This window comes from Culex pipiens, chromosome 2 (assembly GCF_016801865.2).
Source record: "Culex pipiens pallens isolate TS chromosome 2, TS_CPP_V2, whole genome shotgun sequence".
Lineage (NCBI taxonomy): Eukaryota > Metazoa > Arthropoda > Insecta > Diptera > Culicidae > Culex > Culex pipiens.
In genome coordinates this window covers 172058904-172076882 of record NC_068938.1, presented here as the reverse complement: position 1 = coordinate 172076882, position 17979 = coordinate 172058904, and the positions used below count along the sequence as shown (strand labels likewise).

Genomic DNA, 17979 nt, shown 5'->3' with positions numbered 1-17979 from the left:
CAAATCAAAAAATATCCCAATTTTGCAACAAAAAAAAACACTAAGTTTGCAAAAAAAATATATTATTCACCGAATTCGGTAAAATAAAAAAATGAACTGGAGTAGAAGCATTGGTAAAATATCATTTTTGGTATAATTTTACAGGAACTCTTACAGAGTAAAGTACATCATTGTTTATTTTTCGACTGTCCGTAAATTTTGAAGACATTTTCAGTAAAGAAATTTAAGTGTGTTCTGATCAATTTACTTTAGAACAAGTTTTTTGTTCTAGTGGAGAATGTAGGTATGAGTGTGGTGCTTGGTAATTGGTGTGTCATCATATTTTTGTAAAAGAAACAACATTTGACAAATAATATCATTTTTTGTGCAGATTCTTACCCTACCATGACCAAGAAATACAAGGAAATTTACTTTTTAGCAAGATAATATTACACTTATTTTGAATTATACTTTTACTGTTGTTTATCTTTATATTTCTTTCAACTTATTAAGCGAAAGTAACGCTTTTGGGTTCTCTGATCAGTTTTTGAACTGTGTTATAAAGATAAGGATGAAATTATAAAATTAATTCAATGTAACTATTTTATTTTGAATGGAGCACCCGCCGTCGAGCAGTTTTTGCTTTTATCTATAATGTATTTCTTATGGAGCGAACTGTCAAAAATTGCTCGACGGCGGGTACACCATTGGCTTATTTTAAAATTTTAACTTTTCTAACAAATTATATTTACGAACTGCACGAAATTTGCTCAATTAAATCATCCCTTAGAGCAGCCAACTTTTCCTCGAATACCATTTTCGCCAAAGCCGTTATGCTCCTTCTAGACTTGAACTCCTCCAAATCAGTTCGCATCTCTTCTAGTTGAAATTTGGCCCATTTGAAAGGTCCCCTCTTATTTCGATTCAAAATTTCTTCTATTTCACCCAATTGCCCATAATATTTTCCAACGTCTTCCTCATCCCAACAAACCCGTTCCATCTTTTCCTCAACCTGCCTCCAATTTTCAACCACCTGCAGCCCGACTCGTGCCAACATCAACCATCCGTCGAGGAAGCTGAACATCTTGGTCGCTTCGTACGGCGTGTAGATGAAGCCAAACTGCTGCCCTTGACAGCCCACCGACGGTTGTCCGTGCCAATGCAACGGAACACAACGGTCTATGCGCTCGGGACCACTTCCGGGCTCCAGTGATGGATTCTGGGCGAAAAGAAGCACTTTGGCGGTTGATTGGAAGCACTCGTAGAACGAACGATCCGGATTCATTGCGATGCAGTTGGTGAGGGAATGAATCTTGATTGGTTTTGGGGTTGGTCTTTTGGTATGTTCTGTGACATCGGTTGATGGAGATTCCTTGTTTAACTTGTCGTCAGTTAAGAAATCTGTTCTAAACTGGAAGAACTTTTTGATGTTATCGAACATTCTAGTGCCGCTTGAGGGACTAGCAGGGTTAAAGTCAGCGAATCTCTTGCCTCTTAAGAATTGCTTTGGAGTTGTACTTGTTTCTGTGACATTCGTTGAGTTTGATTCCAACCTCGTGAAGTAAACCTTGAACTTGGACAGATCTTCACTAAGCATAATTGCCGAAACAACAGCCGTTGCACCGAGGGTTTTGACAGTCGGTAGTCCGGCAATGAACTCCTTGGTCATCCCAGGAGGTGGTTTCACCGGGCCCATCTTTCCCTTAACACCAGTCATAACTTGCTGGTAGCGAAGCTTTCCTAGCTCATCTCCGATCCCATCGTTGTACGCGTCAAATCGACACTCGCTATGCTTAAACTTCTTGACCCACCGTTTGGTAGGCGCCGTTGAAATGCTCGCGGGTTTTTTGGGCAAAAGTGCCTTCTGTGGGCCACGTTTTACAAAGGCACTAGTCGCCATCAGGATCGTCGTACCTCCTTCGAAAAGCGCAAACACAGTCCGGGCATTCCAGTCCCACTTTGCCGGATTCCATGTCATGTTGTTGGCAAATACCGCTGAACCGTACCCAAAAAGTAAAGAACCACCAACAATCGCCGCACCGTACATGGTTTTGGCCGTGGTAAAGGTCGCCATAGTTCGAGAAACTCCAACCACTCCGGAAGGGATGTTAACCGCTAGGGAAGCTCCGTTCAACATTCCACTGTAAAGCGCCGGACTGGTAAAGTCCCAATTTGCCGGGTTGAAGTCATTAGCTGCCCCAGCCATTCCCAGGTATGCACCGGCCAGCACAATAGTTGCCGTAGCTGCTGTCGCAAATACGACACCTCCGATCGAGGCAAAAGTTGAGAATGTCGCTGCTCCACCGATTGGAAGCATTGCCCCTGCTAACGCTCCTCCAAATAGTGCCAACCAGAGATGACCCGATCTCCAATTCCATTTTGCGGGATTCCAGCTATTGCTAACAGCCGCCGCTGCCAAATAGGCACCAAACACGGCTGCTACAATACATACGAGTAGGAACGCCAACTCTCCATCTGGATCGGTATTCATCACTGGAGAATTTCCAGCGTACTTGTACGGACTCGGAAATTCTTCTTGGGGGTCGGTCTGGTAGAACCGGCCCAGTTCCGGATCGTACAACCTCGCGTGGTAGTTATACAGACCCGTCTCCTCGTCAAACTCCTGCCCCGTGTACTGGAAGGCCACGTAACCATCAGGATCCGAGTTGTAGAACCGCATTCGTCCACCGTACGGAAGGTAGTCATACGCAGCTACCACTTCACCGTTCTTCACGACCAACCGGGTAGATCCCTCGTGATCAGCGATAACACTGTAGAAAACGTTATTCCTGATGAATCCCAACAATCCCAATGGACCATGGATGTACGTAGTCAACGTGATCAGTGGTTTCTTCATGCTTCGATCTTGATACACAAGCTTCATGTCCATCAAGCAACGTGCTTTAATATCCCGTATGTAATACGTTTCAATGATCTTTCCCGACGGAGTTGTTACCTTCTTAAAAGTCCTTTCACCCCTTATATCATAACCGAGATCAATTGTAGTTCCATCCTTCATTGTAATCTTCGAAACTCGATCCACAACATGGTCGTACTCCAGACTAATAATGTTCTTGTACTCCGCGCTGAATACATTACCATCAGAATTATGTTCAAACTTGTGGGATTTCTGGTTTGATCCTACTTTCACCGTACCAATTTGATTCGAATGTTCTTTGTAAGTCAACTCGTGTCGAACGTTTCCAGTGTAAAATAGTTTGTGATTGCCGTTGGGATCAATATTGAACGACTCAACGTCACCTGGACTTGCGTCAGCTATCATGGTAATTTTATTGTTTTGAACTATAACCGAAGGGTCCTCGCTTCCTGTGAAGTACTTGGCAATCGTCATTTCGCCATGACTTCCGTAATCGTACGCGTGCCCATACTTTCCAGGGAATCCTTTACCTACAAGAATCGAGGACAGTTTATTGAACGTTGTACCACTGAAGCAAGCGTCACTTTCGGTTTGTTTACGCAACGTTTTTATTGGCACTAAAGCATCATCCAAATATTTCGCCGCTTTGAGCTTTTCCAAACATTTTTTTGCTATGGAAAATTTCAATCCCCGCTTCAACATATCGCCAATTGTGATCCTAAGTTGCTTACGGTTACACTTATCGTGCCATTTTGCCTCAAAAGTCGTTCGAAGAATTGATCCATCTCCTGCGTTGTTGGCATTGTACCCTTTACCGGCTTTATAATCTAAAATCTCTTTAATAAAGCTGCTGTCGATGCTGATCATGTTTCCAGCTGCATTATAAGCAAATGTCACGGCAAATTTGTTTGTATCATCCGGCATGTACAACATTTCTTCAGCCTTACCTTGCGGATTATGTTTGATGGTTGCAAACAGGTGGGGTTTAGTTCGTGTCCCCACAGCAATCACCTGTCCTTTGTAATTATGTGTGTAACTGACCACCAAATTCTTGCCTTGATACTTCACTGGGTAGATGATCTCCTTCACATTGTTTCGCTCGTAGCTGAACGCCACGTCCATGGTCCTGGTGCTGTCCACGGGATCGACGTACGATCTCATCAGTACGTTACCGTCCTCGTTGAAGTACACGGTCTCGCTAGTGCTCCCGAACTTGTCTACCTTCAGTGAAGACTGCTTTCGGCTGCGGTACGACGAGTACGTGTCCGTGTCACCGTAGTCGAAGCGGATAAAGTTAGTTGTTGGAACTGGGTAAGTTACATCATTAGCGTGGGTCTTTAACTGTTCTAGATTCTTTTCACTGTCCAACACTCCAAACTCGTACATCTCACCACTCGGATTGTACTTGTGGAAAAACACCTTATCGATTTCCTTTTCATTCTTGTAATGAACCACAAAGCGCAGCTGACGGAAGTGATCGTACAGAAATCTGTACAACCCAGCATCAGGTGTTACCTTCAATGTAAGTTGCCTGAATGTGTTGTACTCCTTATGCTCTCTCTGCTTAGTTCTGCTGACTTTTCCCGAAGCATCCAATTGCTTTAAGAAGTTCTCAAATTTCTGAGCTTTAGCCTTTGTGTTTACCACCTCATGGAAGTTTGGCCGCAATACTTCAACGACGTTTCCGGCTTCATCGTACTGATAAGTGGTTAAAATGTTGTCGTACTTTGGCACTGAGACGTACTCCGCTACCTTGCGATCTCGGTTGTCGTATACCTGCGTATTGTTTGCTCCATTTGGGAGATGTTGTTCTTCGTAGCGGAATCCGTCCATTGCGGGAAATAGTACCATGAGAAAGTTATTGCTAGTTGATCTGCTGTAAGTAACTGCTCGGTTTGAATCAATGTTGTTTTCCTTTCCTGGAAGACCAATTTTTTGACGAATGGTCAAGGGACATGCTACGTAGCTTATCATAGTAAATGGGTAATCTTGGTATACAGATTTTGTGCTAGTTACTATGGATCCGAGTACTTTACCACTTTTTAGTTCGACATAATCAGGTTTGTATTCCAAGACCTTTCCTCTCAGCACATCAATTCTATGACGAGTCCAAACAGTCTCAACACTTTCTCGTTGAACGGCATCGTACACAAATCCACGCATGGTAATGTGGTCATCATCTTCCACACTGATTTGCTGAACCGGTTGTCCTTTGGCATTGTTGTATTCGATCATGAGATCCACGTCTTTCATGACAACTATATCCGAGAGGTCAACCTTCCCAGACACTTCGATACTCAGCTCTTTAGATTGATTCCACTGATTTAACTCCTCCTTTTTCAAATGTCCATCGATCCAAACTGAGAAGAACTTCTTGTACCTCGCGACAGCTATCTCTCCATAATTTTCGGACATCAGACTGGATACATCGATTCCGGGATCACTGCTACTAAATTTGATCTTCAGCGTGCCACCCTGAGCTCGATTGATCATCAATCGGACACCGATATTAGAGCAATCTGTCAATGACTGCTTGTATTTCATTGTTCCTGATCCAGATCCGATACTAGCCCGTTTGGGAGAGAAACTCCAATTGCCCTTAAAATCCCAAATCAATCCAACCGTGTACGGGGACATACTCTCTACAAACCCGGAAACAGGTTGCAGGTTGACGATCGACGAAACATCATTCTGCGCAGGTTGTTTCGAGTAGATCACCAGCTTGGTCACGCTTCCCCTTTCATCAACTTCCCCAATCTTGCGCCCGTAGTCATCGTACAGATACTGGACCGTGCGTCCGTTATGTCTGAGGACCGCTATTGGGTTGTTACGGAACTCGTCGAAGATGATCGCCCGGAAGCTAAAGTCCAGCGGGGAAAGTCGAACATGATCGATTTCGACAAAGGAGTGAGAGCCTTTCTTGAAAGTTATAACGATCTTTTGATTTGATTTTGCGCTGTTATCAGGACTAATCAACACTTCAATGTGGAACCAGTCGTTGATTTGATCTCTGACATGAGCTTTTATAGGCTTGCTTCCAACCTGAACTGTGAGGATGTCTGTTTCAGAATTGATTTTCAAACCTTTTTCTGTGCGAATCCAAGAGCTGATAATATGGGCTTGTTGAAAGTCCTTCAAAGTATAGCTTCCTTGAAGATCTTTTGAATCTAATCTGTAAAAACTCTTGCCAGTTCCTGAAAATTTATTTCTCCGTATTTTGCTTTCATCAATGTTCCATTTACGTGATTTCAAATTCTCATACCGTTCAAATCCTACAAAATCCACTTGCTGTGAATCTATAGCGTACGGTCTAAAATCAGAAATGACATTTCTCCCATACTTATCGTACAGAACAAACGTCCCGTTAACTGTACCGGGCTCGTCCCTCTCTTCCGGGGATCCCTTGTAGTCCTCAACGACGGTTTTATTCATCGAGTCGAGCACGTTGACGGTGCGAGACCTGTCGAAAAAGTTCGTCACCTGCTCGAACGAACCGTAGCTGAAGTCTCCGTTGGGGATGATCTGTACTTTCTTGAAGGCAACGTTGTGACCTGTTATAATGGGTGACTTGGGATCAAAAATGTACGATGTTGCGTAGATTCCACGCTTTTCCGCCACTATGGCGTTTACTTTGAAGTTGTTGTTGAGATCTACGGCTCTCATTGGTGTGATGAGGACTTTCTGCTCGTGACTTGTTACCAGCAGTCTTTCAGTGGAAAATTTCAATATTTTTCCCTGGATTGTAAGTACCTCACCTAGAGTGGTGCCAGATTTTTCCATCTTTACTAACGAATGCTTATCATGAGCTTTAAAAGCCACGTAAACTGGTGGTTTTATTGTCATGTGGTCCAACCTGCTCACCGACAACGATTTTACTTGTTGAGTTCCGTCATTTTTAACAAGCAATTTTATATCACTATCGGGCGAATCTTTTTTAATCCAAACACGTTTCGCAATTTGTAGATCGATCTCTTGTATCTTAACCTCCTTTTTCGGTAATTCAACTTTTCTTAAGCTTTGACCATCAAAAGTAAGCTTGTGAGATGCGCAAATTACTGAATCACCACCATGGAACAACTTAAACTGCTCGAAATCTAGGGGAAGTTTCAAAATTCCCAGGAAAAATTCTTCGAACTGCTTTGTGTTTGGTTCCCTTGTGGTATGTTTTTTTACTGAAAGTGTCCATTTATTTTTAGTGTTTTCAAATTTAAATAAACACTCATGTGGGAGATCATTCGGTTTCACAGTCAATTCCAACTGCCACTGGTTCAAATCAATTACTCCTGGTATAATTTCTGATCTTTCGGTAACTGTTTTGCGATTTGAATCTAACACAAACACATTTAAAATCGCTTCAAGTTTAGAGCCTGTAATCGTAATTTCTCTTACAATTATTACATTATTAAATGAAGTGATACCATCCAAAAATGACTCTTCTAGGTCACGTTTGTAGTTTTCGAACTTTTTAGCCTCCTCTTTAGGATATGAATGAATATGGAATTTATCTAGTGTAGACAAAGTTTTTGTCGTAAAATCAGAGCTACTAATTCTGTATTCTTCAAATTTGTTTCTATACTGTAGTAAAAAGACTCCTTCTTTACAAAAATAAGCAACCCCATTGGTGGTGAAAGTTACTCCAGATTTTACCTTGGTTTTCAATGTACTCTCATGTTTTGTGAATCCAGTTTTTGCATCGTTAAGCTTATTATAGGTTAGCAACAAAAAGTTTTGTGAGTTTTTAGTTAGCAACATCCAATGGTCGTCTTTGGCCATCAAATTGACAAATTGCTGGTGTTTTTGCGTTTCCTTCAAGCTCCAACTGTCAACATTTAGATTTTTCATAAAGATCGTCAAGGTATTTATATCTTTGGTTTTTGCATTTACTATGAAATAGTTTTGTTGTGCCAAGATGTTTAGATTGCTGATATCGTCATTTAAACTTACACTCAAAGTCTGCTTTTTGGACATTTCTTGAGAAGCGTTGATGTCTAGCAGTTGCATTTCGATAGTTTTGTTATTTTGTACATGAGATACGATAGTGTAGGATGGTCCTGTGAATAAAATTGATGTATCCTGGAATTTTTGCGTTAACGAATCCTTACTCATGATTATATCTTTATATGTGTATGTAATAGTTTCACCTGATGGCAGGGTTGCTTTCGTGACTTTTAAGTTGTTGTATTCGAATGATATTACATCCTTACTGTTATGACTGATTTTCGTAAGGAACTGTTCATTTTGATAAGAAATAGTGATATTTTGAACATGGTTATCTGTTTCGATGTCGAATCCTGTCAAAAGATGACTGTCTTCAAAAACTACTCTACATTTTGATTGATCTTTTGTGCTGATATTTGCGTCAGATCTTTTAACAGTTTTATATGAAAAATTGATTGAAATGCCTTCTGCTTTGTCTTCAATTGTTTTCAAAACTATATCTTTGGTATAATGGACCTTATCTTTAACAGTGACCACTTCACTTTTATACTCATATTGAACCACTGAATCTCCTACAGCAGATTTCGCACTGCTCAAATGCCACTCCAAAGGACGCTTCAGAACACTTCCTTCATCAGTTCCTTTACCATTCCAGTTGGGCCAGCCCAGAGTCCAGCGGATCGAACTCTCACTTTCCCCATACCAGCATACAAGATCCTTCGTAATAACTTCCCACTTGCCAGAATCACCATTCTTGTGATATTTCATAACAGTGTCTTCAAATTTAAACACCTCCTTCCCACCATCACTCCTCACCCACTCCAACTTGACCTTCGTCCCACCGCTGACCAAAAAGTACTCAAACTCATCCTCAAACACCGTGTCCTTCCTGTCCACGTAGATAAAGTCCATCGATCGGCTCCAGTACTTCCCAAGCACTCCAGGGTCCACTCCGGTGCCATCTTCCGGTTGGTTGAAGTAGAACGTATGCCGAATCGGAACGCCAAACTTGGAGCGCAGATCTATGATTGGTAGGGTGAAGCTCAGCTGTCCCGTGGTCCGATCGACCCCATCCGCGATCGAAGCGGTGTCCAGTGTTTCACCGAGCCAGAGGGACGGTTTAACCGGAGGTTGATTAGTTACTTGCTTTTGGATATCGGAATCCAACTTGACCATGGATCCATAATCGAGAGCGCTGATTGGATTTTCAGTAACTTGTTCGGATTTGATAGGGGTTTCCACTTTAACAGCAAAAGATTCCACAGCATTTCCGTTTAGAACAAGAAGCTCCAACTTATCGCCTGATGATGGATTTATTGCCAAAACAGTTCCATGTTTTTGCTCGATGGGCAAATCAGCATCAATAATGGTTAAGTTTTCACAGTTTTCAGTAATCTTTATGATGCCAACCCCCTTTGGTCCGGTAAACACGAGATAAGAAATATTGCTTGATTCGACCAATTTCACAGTTTTCCAGTGATCCTCAGTCCAACCTTCGTTGGTTGAAAATTCTTGATTCAAGCAAACGAATTTCAGATTTTTACCGTCCAATTTGTACACATGTAAACCAAGTTCGCTTGCAAACAGATATGCCTTTGATGATCCCAATTTCGTAACATACACTTTGGACACATTGGCAATAATTTTTCCTCCTGCAAAATCGCCAACAGTGGCCTTCTTCACACTTAAATTGCTCTCCATGGTGTATCCCAAAAGCTTTCCTTTTTCCATTCGAAAGAAATGGTATTCCGATGGTCCAGAAGCCAGTACCAAGTAGTTCTCATCCACTGAACCCACTTCTATCAATGCATTTCTGTCCGTTGCCAGGTTAAGTTTATACATTTGATTAACGCCAAGTTCGAATATCTTCACCACGATTCCGTCCGTTTGCAGCAATGACACAAGCTCAACACTATCTTCCGTAGAATCTTCATCGAATTTTTGATTAACCACTTGATCCATTACAATTGCCCTTTTCGCCCCCTTGCTGTTTCCCGATAGTTCATAAGCCGACATTCCTTCTTCATCTCGCACAACCAAAATCTTTGCAGAGTTCTTCAAATGACACACAGTCCAGGGAAAGAATCGATAGTACAGTGGCATCTCAAAGACTTTTTCATATTTTGTCTCAAGAGCAAATTTTCCACCAGGTTCGTTCTTGAAAGACAGCAAGTTCCCATCACTTCGAACATAAGTCCAATCCCCAACCGTCACCCATTCAGTATCTCCAACGCCACTCAACTTATTCGGTGTTCCCGACAGCTTCAAAAACAATCCCTCCATCCTTGATATTGTTCTGCCAACCTTCCCGTGAGCTGACTAGAAATGAGCACTTTTCTGATGATTTTTATACTCTTCAACGTGGGCATAACAATGCGAAAGTCAGTTGAACAAATACTTTGCAGGTGTTTTTGTACGGCAAACACATAATAAGAACATTGTTTTAACTTGTTGCAACTAACTTATATGCAATCTTGCAGCTAGATTGTATAGAATAAGATGTTTATAGCAGTTTTTCACGGTTTTTTTTTCTCTAAACTACCGTGCACCTCCATTGACGAACTTTTGTTTGAAATAGACGTATTTAGCTTTAAAATTATGTTACAGGATCATCACAAGATGCCTTGACTTTAGGAAGAGTCTTGGCACTGATCCGAGAGACGTGAAACCACAATCATAACCTGGTGATAGTTGTTAATTTAATGAACTTATCGAGTGCTCGTATTTATTTCTTTGCAAGTGTCTCTGATCACGAATCCGAGGTCCGTTTTTTGATATCTCGTGATGGAGGGGCGGTACGACCCTTCAATTTTTGAACATGCAAAAAAAGACATGTTTTCGATAATTTGCAGCCTGAAAAGGTGATAAGATGGAAATTTGGTGTCAAAGGAACTTTCACGTAAATCTGGACGCCCGCGTATGTACTCAATCTTCCGAAAAACATATTTTTAATGGAAAAAAACAAAACAAAAAAAAACAAAACAAAACACAAAAAAAAATAAAAAAAATACAAACTCTTCCATTTTTAGTTACTTAACTGTAAAAAAAAAATTGGAACATGTTATTTTAAGGGAAATTTAATGTACTTCTCGAATCTACATTAACCCAGAAGGGTCATTTTTTCATTACTAACAATTTTTTTATTTAAAAATTTCGCGTTTTTTAACTTTACAGGGTTATTTTTTAGAGCGTAGTAATGTTCTGAAAAATTGTAGAGCAGACAATTACAGAAGTTTTGATTTAAAAACAATAGGGTTTTCTTGTAACCGTCACGAGTTATCGCTATTTCAAGATGGAATGGTAAAGGCGCCACTGTCGCGGCTGAGAATACTTGACTTAACAATGAAAAAGGCTTAATAATTTTGAAAGAAAATTAATGTTAACCTCGTTTAAATATAAAATTCACTTCTGTATAATTCCAGTTGACTAAAAATAATGCAAAAATGCATTAACATTAACGAAAACATAACAGAAAATTCATTCAAAAATGATTTTCAAGCGACAACCTAAAATAGTCACTTTACACATGTTATGTCCGATTTCGTTTTGTTTACCTTCTTTGGCGCGTAAAATTGCAACCCTCTGATGAAGGGCAGTCAGACATTGGTCTGATGTCGTTCGTACGGAATGTTTTATGCAGTGATTAGATGGTCCAACGTTCTGCTACTGTAGGCCATCATGATTTTGGAAGTGGCGCTATCTAGGCGGATGGTGCACACCCTAGCTCTTTTCAACGTATTTTGGTTTGAATTTTTACACACGTTTTTCAATGCTGTTTGTTCATTGATATACATCTGTTCTCTGTGATGAAAGTTCCTTTGACACCAAATTTCCATCTCATCACCATTTCAGACTGCAAATTATTGAAAAACATGACTTTTTCGAATATTCAAAAATGAAAGAGGTCGTACAGCCCCTCCGTCCCTCTGTCAGGGACGAAAGTTACCCCTGAGGACAAAGTTTCACGCAAATCGAAGAGGGGTCGCGGCAACTATTTCCGATTTCGTGTGAGTTGGTAGAGAATTACTCATTGAAAAACTAAAAACAGAATAAAGTTTATTCATTGGTCGAATGGCATGTCATCAAAAAATAACTACTGAATCTTTAAAATATTGCACATGTTTATTTCCATAACAATAACACTGGACATTCAAAACTGCAGTAAATAAATGAATGATCATCACTGAACCATAACCTCTCTCATGCAATTGTAGACGGGTCATATAATTTGGAGGAGACGCATGGTTTATTGTTTAAATATTTTGATTTTAAACTGATTCTGCTATGTCTGCGTTACCATAACATTAATTTTGTCGATTATATTGGACTCGGGGAAGCTTTTTCTCAGAAGAACCAAAGAGATATCGGAATTCACAAGACATGAGTTTTACTTTGTCGTGTAATTCTATTGACTAAATTATCAAATGCATATTGTTTTTGTTTCCTTTTTAGTTTTACCGATAAACATGGGTTGGATTTTTTGCTTCAATTTTTGAATGAAACCCTTCATTGGACTCAAGAAAAGTATTTCCCGAGAGACACCGATTCCGAATCGAAATTTCATTTTAAGCACGTACTCCCTTTTCGCTTCTATAACCCTTTTTCATGTGATGGCAGTTGCGCGCTTCTTGAGGAAGTTCCCTTTCAAACGAAGAAGCAAGGTTTACCTTTTTAAGATTGTACAATTTAAAGTTAAGCGTAGATGTTTTAGGTACCTGCTGATCATTTTTAATGTGTACAATAACTGAGAAGACTCCTGTGTCAGATAATTTCCTAAGGAAATTTTCGAAGCTCAAATCAAGAACTTTGTCACGAGCATCGAGGATCAAAACGACATCATTCGGTGTTTTCCTTAGGCAGAATTCCAGACAACTTCTTGAGAGCGTATCGTGGTCGTTGGACCGAATCCAGCTCAGCAGTGCATCAATTGTACTGCTATTTTGAGCAATTTGGGGAAAGTCATCTAAGGCAATCACCCACTTATCCTTACGACACCAGCTTGACTCGCAAGCCAGGAAGGTTGCAGCTGCTGGCATAGGAAACTCCACCGGAAGGGCACATTCGGAACAAGCCATAATGGACAATTCATGGTCGGACGAAATGAAGGCGATTTTTTCTTGGAGAATTTCGCCTAGCGATTGATGAAAACTCGGTGGACATTCATCGCGATTGAAATCTGATCTGGTGATTGTGTAATCCCATGAAACATAGTACAATGGATGCTGTTGACCCAGACTAATCGGAAGGTTCAGAGCCATGTACTCGAGAGCGCCACTTTCAATGCAGTATTTAAACAAGGAATCAGCCAGCATTCCCAGGGTCATCTGGTTGGCTTGGAATGTTATTGGATAATGTAAAATTTCGTTTAAGTGGTCACCGTGAAGCACGTCCAGATCACGAACAGTGGATTGTGAATGATGTTTTAATGAAATGATGAATTTTAGTTGAGCATTCTTTTTAGAAAACTGGTCACAAATCATAAGTTTGCGACTACAATCTTCACACTCGTGTGTCAAATCAGTTTGGCAATCCAAGTTATGCACAAATACTAGTTTTGAATCATGAGATATAATGTTGCTTACTTCCTCAGGCTGCATCATCCAACCTGGAATGTGATCATCAATACGAGTTCCAAGATATTGCACGATTGTAGCAGCTTCGATTGTATTATGAACAATCAATGGTTTTGCCTGTGAAGACTGCAAAAAGTCTTCCAGCTTTGCTGTTGAAGAAACGGGGTTTTTAAACCGAAAATTACTGTACTTCAGTCTAGCTTCCGTAGAGTGTAGCTCGTGAGCTTCTCGACAAAGGTCCGAAAAATAGGCATTTGCACGTTCACGATTCCATTCGGTTCCTTCGCTGAGTTCTGCGGCTAACGTGTACTGAATTCTAGCCAAAGTGTATTCCGGGCACCTGAATGGAAAGGTTCTTTTTAGTCTCAAGAGTATATGTTTTTGAAATATCGATCGTGTGAAACCGACATTAAAGAATTTCAAGTTACTGGCAAAACTAATCGCGTCTGTGTTATTTATGGATGTGAATTTTGTTACATATTGAGCAATCTGAGCTTGGATTTTTTTTTCATAGACATTAAGTATCGGTGTACGTATCGAATACAAGAATGCTGTAACGAAAAATGTTTCCAGTGGAGTATCGGCTGTTTGAGTACCTCCCATGAAATATTCATCCGAAACGATATAACAACCGCTTTCTAGCGACTGGGGATGTGAAATAAAAATGTTAACACATCTGCCAAGATCCAGTACCTTCACCAATATAATGTATTTTTCATCAATTCTAAGAAGCCTATAATCCTCTCTCTGCTCTATAATTTTGAAGGTTGAACATTGATTATTTTCAATAAAATGCGTAAACAAAAGCAACAATGAATCTCGAATGTCAGTTCTTAATCCATCATACGGTGCAAAACAATCTAATTTATCCCCATCGAATCTTGAAGATAGCCCAAGTTTTCCATCAAAAGATCCTCCACGCTCGCGCAGGAAGGACGCCATGTAGAACTGCCGATGTTTATACGCATACATGGTTGGAGTATATCCCGACGAATCCAGCCTATTTATATGAGCACCTTTTCTAATAATCTCAAGTGCGATTTTGATATTTCCAACTTTAGCAGCCTTGTGCAGAAGAGTGAGACCATCCCTTTCAAAAATACGCTCGCCATTTGCAACCAAATATTGCACTAGATCTTGACGATTACGCAAAATGGCTTCGTTTAACAGATCGTACTGATCAACTCCATGCTCAAGTAGTATTTTAATCATTTCTAGTTGATTGTACTGAGTGGCGATACCAACCAACGTATGAAGTTGAGCAGGATAGCTTGAAAGGTATTTCCTGAAGCAATTTGGTAGCCTATGTTCACAAACGAATCTTGCTGGATCAGCCGTTATGAAATTTAAAGCTTCGATCACTTTGGAACCTTCTAAACGTATACAACCTTCCTTTTCCAACATGTAAATAAAGAATATTCCCACAAGATCTTTGCCATCCAGATTCACAACCCGACCGAATGTGGTCCAAAATTGCTCTACATCGTCAGTTCTTTCAAACTTGTAATGAATTAAATATGCTACGAAGTATTCTGCGTATGATCGATGAATAAATCGTGGTGGATAAAGTATGAGGTCACAAACTGTCGTTTCTTCAATTGGCATTTCGGATAGTTTTTGTAACATCCTTCGTTCTTCATCCGTCAGAAAGATGTTTAAATCATCTGTCGTGAATAACCATTTGAAGGCAAAAAGGCTGAATTGATGGTAGAAAAGCTGTTTTATGTTCGATTGAACGTTTTGAGCCGTGTTCCGTTCGGGTGCCAGACCCGCTTTTTCTGCACAATATCTGTCAAAAATCTGCAGCACAAAATCTTTGAACAAGTCGTAAATGGTGTATTGATCCATCAAAAACTCTTCAACTCTTTGACGGGGAAGATTTCCAATCATTTTAATTGCTAATGGAGATCCCAAGTAAGCGGAGGGACTAAAGAAGTTATAGACGGACGTAAATCTTTCCAGCTTGTAAACCATTCGACGGAAAATGTGATCTACATCTTCTTCCGTATCTCCCTGTACAGACCAGTTGTGTTTAATCAGCAAAATTTGTTCATCTTCTGTTAATGGTTGCAGATGATACGCTGTAGCGAGAAACTCTCTTTGCAATTCATTCTCCATGTACATTCTCGTACTCACAAATATATTTTGGACAGACATGCCTAAAAGTCTGTTGATTATATCTATAACAATTGATTTGTAACGGGGACAAATTTCATCAAATCCATCCAGAAACACGGTTATTTTATTGGAGACGGTATTTAGGCATGTCCTTAGATATTCCCAATCCCACAAATCGTTGGAAACAGCTTGCTCCATCAAATTCGTAACGAATTCTTCATTTACTTCCTTGTTTAGTTTTGCTTTCAACTGTTTTTCGATAACACCATCGGACAGTTTAATGAATACAACCCAAGTCGAAGTATCCGACTTTTTCAGAAGCTTGACCAACTGAACCCAGGTGGTACTTTTTCCAGTGCCGATTTCACCAGACAAAATTTTGACCTTGTCAACGAATCCGCAAGGTCTATCCCTAAGTATATTTTCTTCTGTGCAACTGGAGCTAATCGAATCAAAATATGGTCTGTTTCCAAAAAAGCTGTAAAATCTTCGAACACTACACAGAAAATTGTAGTTCTCATTAGATCTCTTCAAAATATGAACAGTGTGTAATCCTGAATGAATTTTGTTTATATCAATAAGATTACATTCATTTTCTGCTTCTTGGTTATGTTCAACTTTAAAGCAACTTGTATCAAAAACAAATTTTTTGATGCTTCGAAATTCAAGAACGTCACAGAAATAATTTGTTATTGTGAAGGTCCTTGGAATATAAAAGGGACAGCAGCTAGCAATATCTGGCAGTGGAGAGCCAATTTTTAAGAAAACCCCATTAATAAGTTTTTCCAAACGAGTTTCGCCAATTTGCCGCTGGAGAGAGCTCAACTCCGGCATGCTTCCTAGCTCTGTTTCGAAACCCTGAAACATAATTTTCTGTTTAAGAAATATCTCCCTACAATCAACACTCAAATCTGCCAGTGTGATCTCCTCAGTTTCTATTGCAGCTGGAAAATTTTGCTCGTCACATTTTGCTTTGAGTTCAGAAGCCTTACTGGAGATAACAATTATTTTAGTAGATGATTTGGGCACATTTTGTATCCAATCAAACACAGAGCATGCATTACCTTCATCATCGACCAGGATCAGCAGGTCGCTGCGTTTGCTCTCGCTAGATTTGAAAGCGTTCTCAAACTTGGTTTTAGTGGTAGGGTTATTCAGTCTACTAAACAATAGGTACGTAAACAATTTATCTTTAACCACTTGATATGACTGCACTATTCGAAGAACATAAGTATTTTTGAATTCCAACAATACAATTCGGGAATCTGAGAAATAACTTATTAAACGGTTCAATCGTTCATGTTCAATGCTCACATGGGAGTAGTTTTGCATGTTATCGATAAATTCGTGGTAATATGCATTTGTAATACATTTGTAATCTTCGTTTATCATTTTGAGGAATGAATGAATCCATGCTTTGTATATGGTAGTACCCCTAGATTCTTTTTTACAAACAAAATCAACTAATTTTGCCCTAAGTCTGTTAAACACATGTTCTGCATCTTCTTGAAGGATTTCAACATTTTCGTCAACCAAATCTTCAATTTCTTGATGAATTTTTTGTTCAAGGCCTTCTGCATTGGGAAAATTAACGGAAAGTATAAACTGCTTACAAAACGAGTTGATCGTTTCAAAATCACTTAAATCTCCTATCACACTGCTGTCATTCTTCAATCGGTAATGTTGCCCTAAAGTTCCAAACAGTTTAGTAAATAAATTACGTCCCTTTAACGGACTTAACATTCCTGAGATGTTATTACTGATCGATTTATTCGTTAGCAGTACACAGCACTTGTTAAGCCCACTAAACGATTCAACGTACTTGTACAACGAAAAAGCTCCCTCATCTCGCCCCGTTTTCGTCCCAGGCAGCAGCATACCTTTCGTTATGTTGGACTTTGCTGACTCATACTTGACCTGGACGAAGAGCTCTTCGTCCTCCACTTTGATCCAAATATCGTCGAATTTTCCAGCATCCGTACGTTCCATCCTTAGTTCAAACTGGTTCTGTGGATACTTGTTGTAAACACGCAACATTGCAAACATTGTAACCAAAATTTGGTACTCATTTCCCGGTAGGCCACAGTGAATGCCGGATGAAGTGTTGATGGATTTTCTATACAAATAAAAAGGATATGTTCATTAAGAGATAAGCGTAATAAATAAATCATACTCACTCTTTTGTGGAATGTGAAGGCCCTGCCTCTTTAAAGTCCTTTTTGGAAATTGAAGAATCATTTTGTTTTCTGAAATTTCGAATCTCATTAACTAGCATGGAACAAGATTGTGTCATAACTCTTACCTTTTCTTTCTACTTGGACCTGATTCATGAGCATTCATGATTGCTGATTATCTTGTGACCTTTCGCGCCAATTTCTGTTGTTTACGTATTGATTGAAGTAATGTCAATCCCAAACACTCACAGCTACAGAGTTGCAATCAACATCACGTTTTCTCTATAGCACAACCAATTTGAACTTTACTTTGAAGAAA

At 39.9% G+C, this 17979-nt stretch overlaps 3 protein-coding genes across 3 annotated transcripts in view; all 3 read right to left on the bottom strand.

The window, feature by feature from the left end:
- Positions 1-17979, bottom strand: part of LOC120428233 (zinc finger protein 39-like) — a 487119-nt gene that overhangs the window by 235162 nt on the left and 233978 nt on the right. The gene's annotated exons all lie outside the window — the stretch shown is intronic.
- On the bottom strand, positions 396-10104 carry LOC120426908 (uncharacterized). The gene has a single exon (XM_039591713.2). The coding sequence runs from the start codon at positions 10076-10078 to the stop codon at positions 728-730; it is 9351 nt and encodes a 3116-aa protein (XP_039447647.1). The 5' UTR covers positions 10079-10104; the 3' UTR covers positions 396-727.
- On the bottom strand, positions 11922-17915 carry LOC120426910 (uncharacterized). Its single transcript, XM_039591715.2, has 3 exons — positions 17789-17915; positions 17664-17732; positions 11922-17602 (listed from the first exon to the last, which is right to left on the bottom strand). The coding sequence occupies exons 1-3, from the start codon at positions 17824-17826 to the stop codon at positions 12361-12363; spliced, it is 5349 nt and encodes a 1782-aa protein (XP_039447649.1). The 5' UTR covers positions 17827-17915; the 3' UTR covers positions 11922-12360.